Source organism: Nothoprocta perdicaria, unplaced genomic scaffold (assembly GCF_003342845.1).
Source record: "Nothoprocta perdicaria isolate Ctin4 unplaced genomic scaffold, notPer1 scaffold_121, whole genome shotgun sequence".
Lineage (NCBI taxonomy): Eukaryota > Metazoa > Chordata > Aves > Tinamiformes > Tinamidae > Nothoprocta > Nothoprocta perdicaria.
The window spans coordinates 1,464,643-1,484,228 of record NW_020454328.1 but is presented as its reverse complement, the minus strand read 5'-3'; the positions used below and the strand labels follow the sequence as shown (position 1 = coordinate 1,484,228).

Here is a 19,586-nt window from a genome sequence, read left to right as displayed (position 1 = left end):
GACCTTTGCGCTCTTGCTAGGGCCCAGCAGAAAGGGGACACCTCCGCGCTGGGGACGCTCTCAGGAGGTATCGCTTTCCAGMCTGAACTAATTTTACGTCTCCTTATTCAGAGACGGCTCCGATGGAAACGAGCACCAGGTTCTGGTCTTTGCTTAGCTCAAGCTTTCGGAAACATCTTGAGCCGATTTACATTTCCCAGTTGCTTTTTTTTAATTCACTCTTTGCCTTTACCTAGAATAAAACCACGTAGCTTGAGTCTGGCTGATTCTTATCACATTTACTTTCAAATACGGTATCCCCTTCGGAGAGGAAATCGTGTAGGGAAACTGGAAAGGCCTGGCAGGGGAACTGGTGCTGCTGTGGTCCGTGGTCGGGTCAGGAATAGCTCTGCTCCTGGCGCCACGTGTCCCTGTTCCTCGGCCTCCCGACCGGCCACATTCACCCTCTGACCATAACGTGCTAAATTTAATCGCACAAGCTGCCCAAGTCAACACAGGGAAACCCCCAAATCCCAAGTTTTCCTCCACAACAGCTCCGTTCTAACAAACTGCAGCTTTATGAAAGCTCGTGGAGACGGCCGCCTTCCTAGCAGAGATTTCAGCATTCCCACAGCGTCCAGGAGGAAGAGGAAGGCAGGGGATGAAGGCACCAACACATTACGGGGAGGGAAGCAGAGCGCCCTTCAGTTCCCAGCCCCACACGGAGCTACTGGAGGCAGACGCAGGGCCGAGTTCCTGCTGGAAAAGCAGAGCTGGAAGCTGCAATAGGCAGCTCCGTGCCCAGCTCTGCGGGCCGAGCCCACGTCACCCTCCAGARCAGGGCCGAGGCGACGCAAAGGGCGGCTCGCAAAACCAGCAGAAACAGCCCCGAGGCACAAGCAGCGATTCGGTTCAGGTCGAGGTGCCACCTCAGCAACAACTTGCTCAACAACCACGCTGCGTTTCCAGCCGTAGACTTGGTGCCTACGCTGCATTTCCATCCCCGGCTTCMCTGTGTCGAGCCCTCGACCGCCTTTGTAATGTGCTCTTTACGTTATGACTTGCAAACAGGGCTGCAACTCTTGCACAAGTGCGCTGTCCAACCCGGTGCTGGTGAAGAAATTACACTAATTGGGCGCTGCTAAATCTCTCCCATCAGTTGCTGTACGTACCCTCGTACCCGGCAGCGGGCTGAAGCTGCGTGCCTCAAACGAAGGGCATCAAATACATCCGTGGTGCTACCTGCAACAGTTAAAAGGATGCTTTTTTACAGCACGGTTAAACACGAGGTGTATTTTTCAAACTGCAATTGCACTGGGGGGAAAAACAACACAGCGACAGCCTGAATTTGTTTGGAAAAGCACAGGGGGCTTCCGGAGCTCTGCCCGCCGGGCCTTTTCTCCATCCAGGCTATGGCAAACAGCAAGGAGAGAGAAAACCCCTGCTCTCACGGTGGCTTTTCTGCATTTCCCACTCCCAAAGAGGAAGAAAATGCAATTCGCTTGCAGCCATCTCACCTCAAGCACCTTTTTGCCCTCCTGCACCCACCAAGCCTGGATTCTTCTCCGTGACTGATGGCATGAACAGCATCCCAAATGGAACCCGAACGGCAGCGACGGTCTGTGTTCCCGATGCACCAGGATTTATCCCTGCCCTTCTAAGGGACTCCACGTGTCCGGTGGGATCAATAGCTGCCTTCTCTTGAGGTGCAACCGTTTCAGCAGTGCTGACTCTGAAAGGACTAAATACGTGCATATAATTGGCTGCATAAAGTAATAATAAATATAACTAGGCGCATATCTTTACCCGCTGGTTACAGCTTTGCACCCAGTGCTTCCTCTTATCTCCAAGGGCAGAAGTTCAGCAGCAGATGAGAAAATCAATCAATCAATCCTACTGTACACAGCAGGGTAAGGGTGTTTCTCATTAACTTTTAAACTAATTCCATTAGCAGTCAATTCAGCTTAAAAGGCTTTAATGACTCAGCAGGAATGGAGGCAGCTACTTGGAGCAAAATTGGATGTCCAGCTTAGCGAGAGGACACCCTGAATTGAGCCCTTTCAGTGCTCTTACTGACTTCACTTTTGTGCAGAAACGGGGAGAAAAATCTACGGGAACTATGTAATCTATAGGTTGGCTAAAAGCAAACAGCAACAGCACTGTTCGGTTCTTGGTGAAAGATAATAATTAACATTAATATATCACTTCGGCGGGGAGTTCACTCGCCTTCTGCACCCTGCCCAGAGCTTTAGCAGGTTTTCCAGAAAAGGGATTCCAAGGAAAATGAACAGCAGCAGTTTCCATTGTTTTTTTTGGTGGGAAAAAAAAAATGATGCAATTTCTGGTTTTCAAACAGGTTTAAACTAAGCATGACACAGCACCTGAAGAAGCCCGAAGCGTGGGGAACAGCGTGAGCAGCAGGCGAGCAGTTAGGATGGATTATCAGCTTCCATGCTAAATTAGACGGATCAATAAGACATGAAACAAAAACGAAAATAAAATGAAATAAAKGTGTAAATAAAATGGAAGAGCAGGCTGCAAGCAGCGCGACTAAGTGTGGCTCTCGGGCGCCTGTGCACGCAGGTTCGCCGCGCACGGCCACCAAGGAGAGGCCAACGCTGCAAATCCACCCATCCCGCGCAGACAACGTCGCTGCCCGGGACGAAACCGGCTCTTCTCCACGCGCAGGAACTCCACAACAACTGCCCGCTCCTCGGCACCTTCACTCTGGAAAAGCAGGCGTCAGGAACAGAAAGCAGGAGCATTTATTTGGGACAATACAGGGCCAGGCGGCTTTTGAGAGTGGTGAGTAGTAATAATAATAAAAAAAGAAAGTCACCAAATCCCTCTCAAATTCTCAAAATAAATAAATAATTTTTAAAAAGCATTATTTTTTCCCAAAGCAGAGGCGCCCCCTGTAATCCACGGAAAACTTGTTTAGGCACAGGAAAAAAAAAAAAAGTCATCTCAGGCAGAAATTGGTAGGAGAGAATCATTAAATTAATGCAATTCCCACTTTGCACTCAAGAGTTATATTTGAAATTTAAAAACTGCAAAATCATCCCGTTGCTCCCAGGATTCAAATCTTTCCAGGCATTTTCTACGTGCCTTCCCGCTACTCTCGAAACCCTCGGTGATTTAATCAATAAAATGTCTAGGGTGGTGGGGTGTTCATCTGTTCTGAGCAACGCACAAGGCTGTATCTCAGAATAYGAATTTCAGAAATGCTAATGGCAGTTTCAGGTTGTTAAACGCACAATGAAGTGGTCGATAACTATTCAGTGGAGCATCCAGTGCCAGTCCATGTGTCTTCAACATAACAATCGGATGGGGAGCACACCCAGGCTCAAATTCCATATGTGCTTCTGCTCAGCAGTACATTTTATGCCAGAATAAARGATATATATATATAWAAATTATAAATTTTATATATAATATATATATAAATTACAAATWTATATTTAAAAATATATCATCAGAGTGTAAGGACAGAGTTCTGGAAGACTTTTATAGTCACTAGAAAAACACCAGAGCTCAAATTTTAAAAGCAAATGAGATGAAAGAACCAAGCCATGTTTTCCATTAAGGATCTCTCGCAATTTAATTACACTGTTATGCACTAGGCTGGAAAACTTGTGCTGGTTCAGTTTGTTAGGAAAATGGGTAAGCATTTATTTAATTGRCCTCAATCATCTGTTGGACACCCACGTCTCCCAGGTTAAAAAAAACCCACACCGCAAAACTTGTCTTCATCTTCTATTTACAAGCAGGATGCTCCTTGTTAGCGGGTAAAAAGYCTTGTTGAGCTGTACCTTAACTCTCTGTTTAAATGCTGGTAGTCAATAAAAATATGAAAATAATTTTCTTATGAAAAATATGAAAATATGAAATAAAAATCAACATGTACACGTTTTTGACGACCCTGAGCTTAAGTGCCAAGAGCAGAAGAGTTTTGCATGTGTTTGAGTGCCTGGCTGCAGGTGTGGATCATTCCAGCAGCTTCTCCAAGGCAAGATCCCAACCCAGCCTGCAGGCGACCAAAGCAACAGGAGCCGTCACAGCGGCAGGAGCTCTCCAAGCTCCTAGGAATGGTGCGTGGCCCCACTGATGATCACATCGGWGGTGATTATAGCACAAAGAAACAGGCAGCAAATTCACAAAACTAATCTTAGCTCAGAGGTAAACTTGCTCCTTCACTTATTTGGCTAAAACAGACCGAAACCGTCAAAGGGAAGCACTGTCTTTTACGCTGTATAGGCTGAGCTTTACCTCCTCGTCTCTCCAGGAAATAGAAAAGGGCCAGTAGCTGCTCAACAGACAACAGGGCAGGGACAAAAACATCCGGACGAACCGGACTAACYAACGTCCCGGCGCTGAAGGCTGAGCTCAGCCTGACGCCCTCTGTCCAAAGCCCGAGCTTAACACGTGGCCCGGAATCCAGACGGGTTCAGGTGCACGACCGTATGAACTAGGCTTAGCAGCATCTCGGATGTGCGAGTAGAGAAGCTGTAGGTCAGAGCTGAACCAAACAGCTTCTCAACTGAGCTGAAGTTCAGACAGACAATAAAAACCAAATAACCACATTTTTACGCAGAAAGTTACCTCAGTCTAACACAATATGCCAAATAAACAAGCTCACGTGGCTGCTGCCTTTAGAAAGGGTAACTCACTGTCCCTAGGGGAGGCAGCTTAACCTTCTCCAGGAAAGACGCTGTCCTTTTGCTGCTAGTCTTAAGAGTGCCAGGCTCCCAACTGGAGTGTTAATTCTGGAGACTTTTCCCCTTTAAAAACAAATACAAATCAAGTGTAAGAAGTCAGAACAATTTTGACTTGGGATGTTTTAGGAAAAAACAAATAACTCCACTTTCCAGAAACGTGCTCTCCTTGAAGGAAGCCCTTTAGCAACAAAAAACTAAGCCCTTGATATACTAGCAAAACACAGAAAGCTAAGACATTGTGCTCACCCTGCCAACATAAGCAAAAATATTGAACATACTTCAATATACTCCTTAGTGTTGTGCAAAACCCTCCGAAGCCGTGTGTACCGATGCAAGTTAGTTACATGGAAGTGAGAAGCCCCAGCAAACCTCAGCCTTGAATGTTTTTGACTTTTGCAATATCCATTTTCTTTCTTTTTTTTGTTGGAATATGTGCTTTTAAAATATAATACTGCAATGCTTTTGAGACCGCTATGCCAGGTTTCCATATGCTTGTCCTAGATGAACGAGAGAATCTGTCGTCATCATGTCACATTATGACAGACTGTTAGCCTGGTTAAATAGTTTAATCTTCTTCCACAGAAGGGAAGTTCATAAAGTCTCAGAAAAAAAAAAAATTACAAGATGTATCATAGCTATGAACTAAATAATAAACAAAAACTGTCTCCGGTTTTAGAATTCTGAATAGCAGCCTAATACTGTAAATTTATTGAGAAGAAATCATTTTGCAAAAGTGGCATACAATTGCTTTACCGAGATTTTCTTTTAGCATTTAAAAATCATTTAATAACAGGCCTGACCATAAAAKAGTGGCACAACAGAAATGCAGGTTGCAGACGTGACGTGGAATGCATAGAACCTCCGGGGCGGACCAGCCACAGCAAACACAACAGWTGCAATCACGAGTGTCAATTTTCTTTCATAAATGATTTTTCTTCCAGAAGAGAAGAGGGTGCAGATAAATACTATAGAGAAAGGATTTAAAAAATGCATTGCTTTATTTTTCAGAAATGCTGGAAGGGGTTTCAGCTCAGTCAAAAACGASTAGGTTTGTTGGGCCAAAATGGCCCATTCTGGTTCCTAGAGTTTCCTATGCTTTTTATGAAAAAAAATTTAAAAAAAAATCAATGATTAGGTGCAGAAAYGCTGAAAACCATCAACTAAGGAGCTAATTCTCAGACAGAGGACATGGTGTTTCAAAACACAGTGTTTAACAGCATTAACCTTGAGGAAGTAACACTAGGAAGAGTTCCCACCATTTCTGCTATCTCAAAGACTGAAAAAAATAAAAAATGAATCCCATTAGCCACAAAGCCCCACGTYATTAATAAGCAGAACGGGAGGTTAGCCATCTGCCCATGAGGACCCCTGGCTGAATAGTTTGGTGGGATTTAATTTAAAAGCATGAGAAAAAAGGTCAGAATTCTACCTTGGGCCTCTCTCTTCATTGGTGGTGGCAACACTTACTGCTTAATGCTGCTTAATTTTAGGCGAAGAGAAATAAAAACCTGGAAAATAACAGCTGCTTCCTGGTTAAACAGGTRCCTTGGCATTCCAGCCCACCAGCCTGCACCAAACGTGTCCCTCTCCCCTCCCTGCCTGCCAGGATTCTGCAACAGCCACATGCCTCCAACCCAGAGCTTCCTACCCTRCAACTGCCAAGGGAGATCTGCCCAAGTATGACTACGACCCCGGGACATCATCCCGTAATTTTATACACGTTACCTTTATGGGACAGAGCTTCACACGGTACATGCAGTGCTACCTGCACTTTCTTAACGAGTGCAACTGAAACACCACTGTCTCAATCGAACTTTTCTTCTCACTCTTAGGACTGACCGCTCGGAAACACCACGTTTATGATCTCACCTAATTCCCCTCTCCTAACAGCTCCAGGAATTCCATAAGCAATTTGAAGAGCAGCACTTGGTAGGATCCCCCACTTAAAATCAGACCACGAAAAGCCATTAAATCCGGCTCTCCTAGATAAACGGGAAAGACGCTTGGCTGACTTGAGATACTTTATGTTCTCTCTGCTGTCGGAGCTCTTGGAAATTTGAGAGTTTGGAATCGTGAGCCAGCGGGTCCCTACGGCTAAAGGGCTCCCTTCCTAGCCCACCTCATCCTGACTCCAACCAAACTAAAAACAGGACCTTGTGAAGGGAGAATACAGCATCTCCACACCCTTCCAAGGCTGAAGAGGAACTGCAAAAAGGGAAATTAAAGGGTTTTTTTTTTTTTTTTTAAAAAAAGGAAAAAACTCCTACTAAAATAAATTACGTAAAGTTCTGAAATCAACATCACTCTTGAGGCAACCTTTCCAGAGACCTCTTGGGTTCCTTCCTTCTCTGAAGCACCTTTTAAGTTGTATGGTTGTAAGAATAACTTTAACTATAGAAGCTATATGCATCTTTTAAGAATCACATTTTGATGATTATAAAAATTTATCTATTATACAACATAGGTCCAGCTACACTGAAAAAATTACACCGCTTATTGAAATACATTTCATTTTAGAAACAGACTACTAAATAGGTCTATACAAAAAACTCTAAAATAATTTCTGTAGTAAAATAAAGAGTGTGTTAGGAGAGCTACACAAACAAGAAAATTTTTGTCTTTCTCTATAATGCTCAAATATACTGTGATACGTGGCTGGCTCACTCCATAGCCGGCACCAAAAGCTGAAAAGAATTCATTACGATACACAGTGATACAATTAATGCTCTGTATTAATCTCACAGCCTTTCCGATTAGTACAAAGAAAACCAGGCCTATCTCCTCTTTGAGGAGAAGTCCGGGATATAAAAGCAAGCATACCTCATCAGCTGATATGAAATTATAAAATTCCACAAGTCTCAGTGTCTGAAATTTATAAAAGTCACCAGTAAAACGCAAGCAAATCGGGTGTAGGTCCTGTTGGTTCCCAGGTTCAAATGACCTCCGTTGATCCAAAAAAGAGAATTTCCTTGCTTGTTAATTGATTCAAGAGAAAATCAGGACTGTCTGCTGGGGCTAAGAGACCACGATCCTCACCAACCAGCCCTCTGTGCTTCCAGGAGGGCACGTTTCCATGTGCATAAACGGGAAAAGCAGCGGGCAGGCTGCAAGACGCTAGTGGTGCTGTGCGGGACTGTTCTTTTCTGCCAGGTGTCGCAGAAAGCTGTCCTCACTCTGGCCTCTGTGATTTAAAGGCTCGCTCTTAAAAAGAGCTGGAGGGGGGGGTAGATGGGGAACCGGGGGGACAGGAAGATGATGTGGATGGTGAGGATGAGGATGCAGGTGAAGGTGTGAGTACGGGTGGGGAATGGGGCGCGGGGGAAGCGTGCTCACTGGGTTCAGGCTGACAGGAGGGGCTGGGGCGGTGGGCGCGTTCGCCGCGGCGGGGACGGTGGTGGCAGGAGAGGCCGTGGACAGCGGGAGCTGGACAGCAGAGGCCACGTTCACGGGGCTGGTGACACGGAAGCACTTCTCCTTGTGGGCCTTGAGCATGTTGGAGAAGCGGAACCGCTGGCCGCACACGTCGCACGGGTAGGGCTTCTCCCCCGTGTGCGTCCTGCGATGTCTCTTCATGTTTGGGCGGCTCGTGAAGCTCTTCCCGCAGATTTCACAGATAAAAGGCTTCTCTCCTGCAGAACAGAGATACAGCAATCAGCCAGGCCCACGGCGGCTGCTAGTAATGACTCCAACTCTAAGTGGCAAACAGAGTATTACAAAAAGCTCTTCTGACAAAGCCTACAAAAGCGGTCGGCAAAGAGGCAGCTGTTCCACAGAAGCCCCCACTTAAAAAAAAATAAACCCCTTCTCACCTTCGGMTCTAGAGGCATGAGAAAGTTTTATTGTAAGGCTTGCGGCAGGGAGTTCCTTCCAACCAAAACAACAAGGAAGCAAGCCTAACCTCTCATCTTCCCCCACCACGACCCACACGACTSCAGACAGCTCTTTTGTTGTGACCGTAGGTTAAAGTATTAACCTCTCCTTTCCGATTTATCTCGGACGGACAGCAGTTTTGTCACACGTTCCAAGGGAGGTACCAAAAACGCAAGCGTGGGCACATTTTGTGTCCTCAAAGTAGCTGAACTTTCCCAAGTTCTTACCAGTGTGTGTTTTCATGTGCTCATCGAAGTACTGCTTCATGTTGAAGTCTTTGCCGCACCACTGACACATGAACTGTTTGTGCCCGATGTGGATGCTCATGTGGGACCGCAGCTGGTACTTGTACTGAAACCTCTCGTCGCAGTTCTGCAAGACAAGACGGCAGCTGGCACACGGGGCASGGCCCGCGGGGAGCGGGCAGCTGGCGCAGGACGTGCGGGGGTTCGGGGAAGGCACGAGGGCCGGTGCCCGCGACGCGCGTCCGCTAGAGGACACTGCTGCCCCGGGCACGCGGCTGCCGCGGGCCAGCCCCTTCTCCACCTCCCAGCCACAGCTTCCATGAGCGGTCCGCTCTCTCCCAACAAGCCTCCTCTTGGAGCCCTGGCGGCGGCCAGGCTGCCCGCRCTGCTGCGCATCCCGCCACGCGCCGCTCCTCGGGAAGAGCGGCCGCTGCGGATGCGGGAAGGGCTGCCCGGCCCTTGGGATCCGACCACGGATGGACCATCCGACCATGGGATGGCCGCCACCRTGCCCATCACACGACTGAGATCAAATTGGCCCCACACGGGGCTGGGTAAGTCCATCCCGTGTGGTCTCCTTGCCCAGAACAGGGATGGAGCTGCAGGTCRGARGGCACGTTACTAATTCTGTATTCTATATTGCTAATTCTGTATTCTATATTGCTAGTTATGAATTCTACATTACTAGTTATGAATTCTAYATTACTASWTMTGWATTCTACGTGRCTGATCCTGTACCAGCTCCTATACCYAACGCTTTTGCAAGCTGCAGCCTCACCTCACACCTGAAGGGCTTCTCTCCAGAATGCTGCAGGGAATGGACCTTGAGGGACATGCTGCGCTTGAACGATTTTCCACAGGTTTCACACGTAAATGGCATGTCCTTTGTATGTGCTGCAACAAAACATTACATTAGGGTCACTGAGCCATGAGTTCTTCCTCCAGAATTAATTTTACCGAACAGCAAAATGATCAGAACTACACAGCTGATGCATATACACACACACACATACATACACAGGCGTTATTTTACTTGCTGTCAGAAATAAAACTTAAACTTTTAGTGACAGCTGAAGCTCCTATGACTAAATCCCTCCCACTGTTCTTCTCCAAACCCGGCGTTTAAAAGCTAAGCAACACGCAGACAAACTGAAGCAGAACCAACAGAAGCACCAATCAATAACTCACCAACCATATGTTTCCGCACGTGGGCCATGGTGTAGAACTTCTTCTCGCATATCTCACAGGAGAATTTCTTCTCCGCGTATCCGTGGACAATCTTGATATGTTCATGGAGGGACCAGAGCTTCTTGAATGACTTGTTACAGGAAACGCACTGAAGGAAGGGGACAGACATAAGGAAGTTTAAAAATTAGAAAGCGTCAGTGACTTGAACTCGTGGGGTTAGGCCAAGTATTTTCTCTTTYTCTCTGGCATTAAGAAGAACCCCCAAACCAGTGAGAACGATGCACTCTTTACCAGGCTGTGGCTCAGCTCACAGGTAGCGCTTCACGTCCACTAAGCAAAGCCTAGAACACCAGCGGGCTCGGCGCACGCTCAGCGCAGCGCTGAGCAGCACCACGGCTACTGCACTAGCCTATTTTCTAAGCACAAGACGTACAGCTGGAGGCAGCTGGAGCCGACACCAAGCCACCCCGAGACCCAACTGCGTGGCCCCCTCAAAGTTTCCTTCACGTTCCAGCTCTTCGCTGTACAGGGCAGCAGCGYGGGAGACTTAAAACCATCGTATGCAAACCAGGTTTTAGTCTCGTCCCACAAGCACTGCGGGACGTCCGGGAAGTCAGCGCTTGGCGGGATCCACAGGCTTCCACGCGCCTCTTGTTTTCAAGAGAGTTCTTGCTAAAGACTTCTTAAAAAAATCCTTGTGCAATTCTGAAAATTCCGGAATAATTTGCTCAGGTGTGAAACTCGATAGGAGCAGTGTATGTGATGAGATCGAGTCATTTTTCTCTCTGAAGAGGAAGGAATTGTGATTTGTTGTTCTCRCTGGCTGTTGGGGTGCTTGGCCTTTGGGGGTACATCTCCACCGTGCTGCCTGGGGCTCTGGGGGTGTATCTCCACCATGCTGCCTTTGGGCACGCTCCTCTCCCCAGCAAGGCCAGCTCTGTGCCATTCCCTGCGGAGCGAGCCCRTCGGCGCCTTCCGCCAGCCGGAGCCGTGGTCCCTTCTCCGCACGGAGGTTCCGGCGGTCCCACGCGGCCGGGAGCTCCACTCCCCACGCTGACTCCAAGGGGATCCTTTGCCTTTGAAGGCACCTACTTGGAGAGGCGCCAGGTACAAAGTGCAGTCCATGGGGGAAAAAGCCTAGAGTGAGGTAAGGCTAAAAAAAAAAACAAAAAAAATCACCAAAAAAATCCGTTTTCATTAGTTTTCATCTGAGAGGAGGCAGCCACGTTGATCAGCTCAATTACCGCTTGCATAATGAAGCCCTTCAAGATGTTTCCACACAAAGCTCCATATCCCCAAGGACATATTAAACACTACCTTAATGTAAAACTTTCATATCTCCTTACTTCTTTCACCAAAAGTTAAACAAATAAACAGACCTGCAGGCAGTTCTAAAGCACACTCCAAATGTTAGGACACACAAAAATGATGGTCGAATATATGCTTATAAAGAGAACCTGAAGACGACTAGCACTGCTTCTGCTGCAAGGAGTATTTGGGAGAATTTCTGGATCTGATGCTTCTGGTCCTAGACAGAATTTCCTCTTTTCCTACTACTTTTGGACAAGGCAAGGTGAGGGATTCCCTGCAGCACGGACTCCTGCACTGGCAGATTAACGCCAGCCCAGGCAGCAGCATTGCAGAACTCCCTTGTTTTGCTGAAATACAGATGCCTGCAGCACACACAGAGCCGGTTTCTGCTCGCAGGGCCATGGCTCCGCGGGGTCGAGGTCTCCAACCAGGCTAGAACAACTATCACATGAACAACCAGTCAGTGTACAGGACCAGAAAATGCAGTGCACCCAGACACACCGYGCTGGCAACGGGAACTTCACGCTGCGGCGGCCGCCCCGGTACCAAGCGCAGGCACGGTTTCTATTTCACAGACACTTCAGAAAAACGCCCTGACCTTCTGTGCAACCGGCCCCTAGGGAAACCTTTTATTCTGCAACACTAGGTGCTCAGTCACTGACTTAGCACCTAACTCCAAGCTTCACTGCAGGTGCTTCTTCGTTCTATCACAYGCATTCAATCTATCCATTAAGTCCCGCTTCATGGCACAAGATATAGGCAGCTACTAGCAGGCCACTTGGATGGCAGGGCATTTCCTTAAACACACAGTTAAACGTTCTCTGCCACACTGACATTWTCAAACACTTATTTCAAAAACTGCAAGGATATTTTTCAGGTCTTTGGCAGAAACCAGGATGTCCTGAAATGTTTATACACTTTGCTAGCTAATCTCAACACTCAATATTTTCACTCCTTTCCTCATGARCCTCCTTTCCTCCTTCAACTTCCTCCCATGAGTTGAAACCTAAGGAAAAATAGTGCAGCGATACCCAGGGCTGCACGTGAATGGCCCTGCAAGGAGGAATTGCAATAAAGAGCCCAGCTGTCCCCCGCAACAGCAGGGACTGAATACCACTTCAGTTCAGCATTTCAACAATCAAACAAAAATGTGAAATCCTCCTTCTGGTAAATCTCATTGGATAGACCCCAAAAACGYGTTGCCCTGCAGTCGCTGAACGTTTCAGCGGCGCAGAGCGACCTCGGGCCGCTTCCCCCAGCMCTGGGATTATTTCAGAAGTAGGTGGCAACAAAGCACCATCAGTCGCCAGATGAAACAACAGTGTCCCCAGTTACATGAGAACACAGATGCCCATTAGCAAAGTACAAACCACGGATGAATCAGAAACTCTGAAACTCTTTCCACCACTTACATTTTAAAATGGTTCTATTACAACACAGGCTCCCATTGTTGTATAAAATTAAGAGCCGCAAATCTTCTGCTGAGAAAGACCAGAGACCTTTATACTATCAGTGAGATTTATTGAGCTTTTTTCCACTGGGGACCGGGCCGGCTCATGAATGTATTTAGTCTGTGAGTTCATACACTTGCATATCCGTACACGAACACTACTGTGAATTACTTTTATGCAGTTATCGCTCTGGGATAAACAAGTTGCATTTGACGCAGATTTAAATCCTGACTTCACTACTTTATCTCTCACCTGCTTGCCTCGCCAGGATTTTGCACCTCTCTGACACCAGCAACACATCGTAATTTTGTCCTTCCTCGACACTTTACCTGGACATACTATGTGACACAAGCTACCAACCTGAAAGCTAACGATAAGCTGCAAGTGCCCAGCTCCTGAAGAAATAGGCCTTATGCTGCCAAGGCACTTCCCAGCAAAGGCACTTGTTGTCAGGTCTGTTATTCTCGAGTCTGACGTGTGTTAAAAGCAGCCTTTGTTTTTCCCAACATGTGGTTAAACATTAAAATAACTGCTAAAGCACAAAGCAGTGGGTGCACTCTGTTCTCTACGATTTACTTCTCTTGGAAGACACCAAGAAGTGTTGGCATGTAGAGACAAGGTCTTGGTCAGAACCTGGTCTGTGTAAGAGATTTCCCCCTCTGAAGTGTCCACTAGCTGTATCCAGGGCACAACAGAAGGTGTGGAAATCTGGCAAGCAGGTGAGCAAACCTACCTGGATATTTTTTTCACAGTCTGTTTGCTGGTGAAGGGACAGCTCACTTTCTAGAACAAATTTCTTCCCACATTTGTCGCAGATCTGCATGCGCCTGTGAGTGACGTTCATGTGCTTCTCCAGGTACCAGCGTGTGTTAAACACCCTGGGGCACTTCTCACAGGTTAAAGTCTCCTTCTCTTCACACTTTGATTTCTGCACAGGTGCCTTGGGCTCCTTTGCAGCTTTCTTCTTACGCTTGGGGGGCTCCACACTCTTTCTACGACCCCTTGTAGTTCTGGGTGATGGGGAAGTGGTGGCTGCTGCAGCTGAGGCAGCTCTCCTTGTTCTCCTTTGTGCAACACTAACTTTTTCCACTCTTTTCTCTTTTTTCTTCTGCCTCTCATTTTCCTCATCATCATTACTTTCTTCAGTGGCCTCTTCCCCACTGTCACCCTCCTCTTCCTCACTGCTGGTCTTAAGAACAGCAGTCTCTTTGGACTGGGAGGGGACACCCTTCTCCCCTTTTGACACATTTAATGTTTGGTTGTTAAGGTTTACCTCCACTATAATTTGCTCCCTTTTGTAAGTCACTTCATCTTCCTCCTCTTCCTCCTCCTCAGAGTCGTCAGAGTTCTCTCTGTCTTCTTTCACAGCCCCGACCTCTCCTACTGATCTGTTCTCCCTGAAATACGGCTGCTCCTCTCTCTCGTGGAGATGGGGTTTACTCATTTTGCTGTCCACCAACACTGAGTAGGGACTTCCTGACTCTCTCTTGTACACTTTGGTGGACAGATCGAGTTCCTGGCTGGCACCRTGATAAAACGTGGGTGGCACTTGACCACGGCGACTGTCCTCTTGTGCCATGCCTGCTACATGCGCAGCACAATTTTCAACCAGCTGTTGGCAAGAATTGGCTGTCTGACTCATTTGGGGGGCCCTGATTCATTGAGCACCTTTAATCCCAGAAAACCAAGCAAGCAGCTTTAGATCGGGATGGGCTGTCAAGACCGACGCCTGTTCCATCTACACACAATGAGCAAAATAGGATTCTCTGGCGGTGTTTAGCACGGACGTGTAGGTCTCAATTCTGGCATTATGGCAAGAGCAGAGCAGCAGCAATTATTCTTCTGAAGAAAGTTGTCAACGACCTGTCGAATATTTTATCTACGAGAGACAACACAGAGAAAATGGTCAATTAAAAAAAAAATAAATTGAGTTACTCACCAAATTGTCTGCTTTCAATGCGTATAACTGATGCAACACACAGGATACCCTATCTATGAGCTGTATCTGTCGAGGGGGAAGYGTCCTGTAGCTGTACCTTGAACGAAGCGGGTACAAATAAGGCACAAACGCATTCACCCCTTCTGTGGGCCAGAACGAGCGCTGGAATCCCAATGATCTGTGTTTTCCTTGGACTCCCTGGAGCTCTGGGGGGCTCCTAGGTGCAGTTCTGTCCCGAGTTCCCCCTGGAACAAGGTGCAGAGCAGCACAGAAACACCTCTGCACGCGCCAGGAAGGGCCCATCCTCTCCTGCAAAGCAGACAGGCGGAGGAGTCTGCAGAGCCAACAAGCTTCCACCGATGCGGCTTTGCACGAGGGTTTCGGTGGAAACATTTCCAACTTGCAGCATCCCATAAGAGCAAGAAAACCGTGTCCGGCGCTTGCTCAACTGTGTCCCAGCACGTGCTCAAACCGTGTCCGGCGCCTGCCTCCACCTCAGGAATTCACAATCCCGCATTTCAGGTGCTCATCCCTGTGCCTCCCTCTCCGCCCAGCCTCTTCCTCCTCAATGCAGGAGCCAAATGATTCCACATTGGCCTCCCTAAACATCACTTGCACTTATCCAAGCTGGAATTGGACCAGGATGCTACTACTTCCTCCTGCGATGATTCCCAACGGATGCAACTAATCAAACTCCCGCATCTATCCATGGAATATAAAAGGCCCTAGGAGAAAACGGATGGATCAAGTAGCTAAAAAAGAAGAAAGCCACATTCCCAACTACGAAGGTCAATAGAGATCTTGAGGCTGAAATTACAACCTTGGGCTAAGTCCAGCAGGGATAAAACACTTTCATTCTGCAGAACCACAGTGATTTTCGTTATTGTTATTATTATTGCAGCAGTAACATTAAAGAAGCAAACGCCCGGGAGCAATGTCACACCCGAAGATTTGCATGATAAGTGGAGGTGAGAGGCAGCAAGAGGAGTGCCAGGCCCCAGCTGGGCCAGGAGATGGGTCGCGATGGGCTGTTAACATCGGCTTGGGAGCGCAAGTAACATTCRCATGGGGGAAAAAAGAACAAACTGGTAAATAATGAAATAAACGGGTCTGATTACAAGGCAACATTAACAACTCTATACCCGAGAAGACCCTTTGAAAGCATGGGGCCTGGTAAAACCCCACTATTTAGTTTTTCCTTCAACAAAACTTAATGAATTATTCACAACCCCCCCAAGTGCGGTGTCACAGAGGCAGCGACACCTGATTATTTCCTCTGCAGATTAAGCATCTCCCACAAGTCACCTGAGCAATGTGGAAGCCTCTCAAAATTCTGCTGCTAAATCACCAGAAAAAGCACAAGACGGGCCATAAAAAGGAAACCTTACATTTTTTCCAGCCTTCCTTGGCTTTGCGGGCTGTTGAAACAGTCTCTTTGCACATACTGCCACCGTTTCACCCCGGTACGTTTAAGGAATATTCCCTAAACCGCTTGGTATGAGCATATTACCACTTCAAAACAAAAGAGCACAAAGGCCCACGGTCTCGGCTCTCAAAGCTATTTGGGCTCAAAACCACTTCACTCTGCAGAACCAGTAACCTACTTTCGCTCTGAATGCACCGCTCGCCACCCTCAAGGGACCCGCAGCCTTCCCGCGAGATTATTTGAGTGCAGAACAGCTGCCGGAGCAACAAACAAGGCGCTTGCGGTTCAGGGGCTGCCCAAATCCTACAATGCAACCCCTTTTTCTTAACTCCCTACCCCTAAGAAGGTCTTTCGGGATGGTTTTTGCACGGGAATCGACTTTTTCCAAAGCTGCTGCACGACTCGGGCTCACAGAGAGGCACCCAGCCCTTAATTAAAGCAATACAGGCTCTAATTAAAACACCAAGAGGCTACCCGGTTCCAAGGTAACTTTTGCAGCGGAGTAGACGTTAAACTTTGAGGAATAACTGTATTCTGAGCACAAAGCGAAGGGCTGACGTCCGTGCAACACTGAGTAATGCGAGATCCTACAAGAAAGGCATGCGAGCCTATGAATATTAAAGGCTCAAACCCAGCGCGAAAGTGCAAACAACTTGCAGACAAACGAGTGGGTGGAGGACGCCTGTGCGTGTGGGAGCTGCGCTGCGCACGCGGCTTTCGCTGCTTCTAAAGAAAAACCACTGTTCTTCGCGTTATCCGAACTAAAAATAGAACCAGTTTTCTAGCAAGAAGCACCAAAACAATGACCTCCCCCAGCTCCCATCCAGCAGATGCTGTCGAGTCAACAGGGACTGCGCGCAACATGCCCAGAAGTTCATGGCTTAAATGATGTCCTTGGTTAATAAGAGGGACAAGTTGAAATCACGGAGTCTGGAATTGGAGCTCGAGGTCCGAGCTACACCTTGCTTTCTTGGTTAACGTGGGCAAGTTCCTCCTGCCCTTCCTGGAGAGCTATAAGGGCTAGAAAACTACTTAAAAATAAATCCATGCCCAAATTCACACATCCGTGGCATTTGCTTGCATAGGTTTTATGTATGCGTCAAGGAAAAAGAGGAGGAAAGGTAACGGGGTGCTGCACCCCACCTACCTCCTGCACAAAAAGGAAATACTATGAAGAAGGAAAACATAGAAAAATGCAATAGTCAACGTCCTGCATTAAGACTGCAATGGCTTATTCACCATCTACAGTTCTTTTCCTTCTTTGCTGCAATACAGCCTGGCACGGCAGAAACGGGACGTCATTTTTAGCTGCAAGCCACTTGCACTGGACTCCCTTTCCTGCCCGGCACAGTAAGAAGGGGGCTCAACTTCAACACAGCTCCAAGCCACCAAGCCAAATTATTCTCCAGAAAGCAGAGCCCTGACACGTAGGGAATCCGGGTCTCCAAGAACACGGCGGCACTCAAATAATGCGCGTGGCAGAGCGTGCAGGTGCATCAGAATCATCTACACACATCCCTCGCAGCACGGGAGCYGCTCTGCAAACACACGGCAACCCCCACGATCTGATTTTTCTCCCCTCTTCMGTTTAAAAACAGAAAATTCTCAGTCTAACAACAACTTTTCAGCAACACAATCAAGAGGCATTGTGCGGCATGAACGGGTTTCCACCCTGCCACCGAGGCATAAAGCCCGCTATATGTTACACTGAGCTGGAGGGGAGAGTTTTAAAGAAATTATTATCTCGCAGTGTGCAATTTTATTCTCCATAAAACAAGAYTTCTCTGCAGCTAGGAAAGCACCACTCACAATTAAGAAAAAAAAAAACCTGCCTTATAATTAAAGGCAATGGTATTCTGCGTATGCATTAACAATTTGAGGTCGTTAAGGATCCTGGATGTCTTTTGGTTGGAAGCTACAATTCAGTGGCTGGGTTAAGTCCTGGGGCAAACAGATTTGCATGCAGTTTACAAGCAGTGAAACAGCCATGTGTACAAATAAACCATTTACATTATTAAAGATACGATTTCCAATTAGTCAAGTATTTGCTGAGGAACCTGCCTTCAGAACAGGAGTAAGGCAGTGGTAGCAGGTTGAAAGGGCTTTAATTTAACACAGATTCAGCATTATGCCGGGATATTCTGTATATTCTGACTGGATATTCTAGGATATTCTGACCAGAAAGCAATTTTCTACCTGAAATTAGAGACAGATTCCCAAAGTCCGGATCCAAGTTAACTCCTTAAGTAGAAGTTTCTAGTGGAGCTGAACTCTGAACACAGCTCAGCCCTTTCCAAATGGTAAGGAGCAAAGCAAAACACTTCCACACCTCTCGGTCACCTATTAGTCTGTGTTTATTTGGAAAGGTTGATAAGAGAAGGCATCATTCTGATGGCTGGAAACCTAGACGTAAATGGGAGTGTGCTTTTTTCACCCAGCCCTTYTATTAATTTCTTGCTTACCAAATTATACTAATTGCTTTTACCTCTTAATCGATTTTCAGGCCTTGATTTCTTCGGTATCCACAGTGGAAATAAAAGGACATGCTTCAGATAAACGCGTCTCTTGATGCATTTCACAGACACAACATAGCCTTAGTTACTCTACCAAACACAACCCAGTTTTGCGGCATTTTTCCTAAAGATAACAAAACCTTAAGGATTTCTCACTGCAGCTCAGCACTATGAAACCCTTAAGCAACAAGGCTGCTTTTTCTGGGAATTCTGAATAGCCTTTTATGAAGAAAGCCCTGTGGATGCTGCTTGAAACTACACAGAGGTCGGCTGCGAAAGCTGCAGCCACTGGCATTTCAATGCACGAGCAATATTTCAGAGCACATCAGGAACGAGTTTCAACACGCAGGGTCTGCGGAACAGGTGCATGGAACAGAATCGTGCCGGCCGCAGCGAGGCTCAATTAGAGGCCAAACACATCTGGTACAAGTTACATCATGCCAGCGATCAGGATGATAATACAAGAGGGAATTATTTATATCAGCATACAATCACTCCTTTCTTGTGCATCTCAGCTGCTTTATGGGCAAAAAAAACCTGAAAATATGCTCTTAAGTGGCGAAGTTCTCTCCTAAGACAGACTCACAGCCAGGAGGTCTTCCCGGCTTTTGCATTTCTATGGAGAAGTACTTAAGCTCGCCTTTGCCRGGGAAAAGCGGGATGAAAAGGCTGAATGGAACCAAGAGCCCGTTCTGTTACCTGCTGGGTGGCACGGGACAGCTTGTAATGCCCACCTAAGAGATGGTATCTCTTCTAGGTTCAGCGCTCGGAAGAGCTATCCACAAAGGCAGAGGAGTAATCCTATCTGCTGTATCAGAAAGCCAATTTTGTGCAGCTGACACCAACGCTGGGAACAGTCTATCGTGGCCAGATGATTTTCAGAAAGAGCATTCGCAATCAAATTCCAGAAACTGTTCTGTGACAATAGAATAATGCTCTTTTTTTT

The 19,586-nt window shown here is 47.1% G+C and overlaps 1 protein-coding gene across 1 annotated transcript in view; it reads right to left on the bottom strand.

Moving 5' to 3' along the window:
• Positions 1-7,052: 7,052 nt before the first annotated feature.
• ZNF652 (zinc finger protein 652) overlaps positions 7,053-19,586 on the bottom strand; it is a 20,743-nt gene continuing 8,209 nt past the window's right edge. Inside the window, exons 2-6 of the mRNA XM_026054433.1 lie at positions 13,496-14,641; positions 10,001-10,148; positions 9,591-9,706; positions 8,795-8,939; positions 7,053-8,326 (exon numbers count right to left, since the gene is read on the bottom strand). Of these exons, the coding sequence (XP_025910218.1) occupies positions 7,812-8,326; positions 8,795-8,939; positions 9,591-9,706; positions 10,001-10,148; positions 13,496-14,404 (1,833 nt within the window). The 5' untranslated portion in view covers positions 14,405-14,641 and the 3' untranslated portion in view covers positions 7,053-7,811. The remainder of the gene's footprint in view (positions 8,327-8,794; positions 8,940-9,590; positions 9,707-10,000; positions 10,149-13,495; positions 14,642-19,586) is intronic.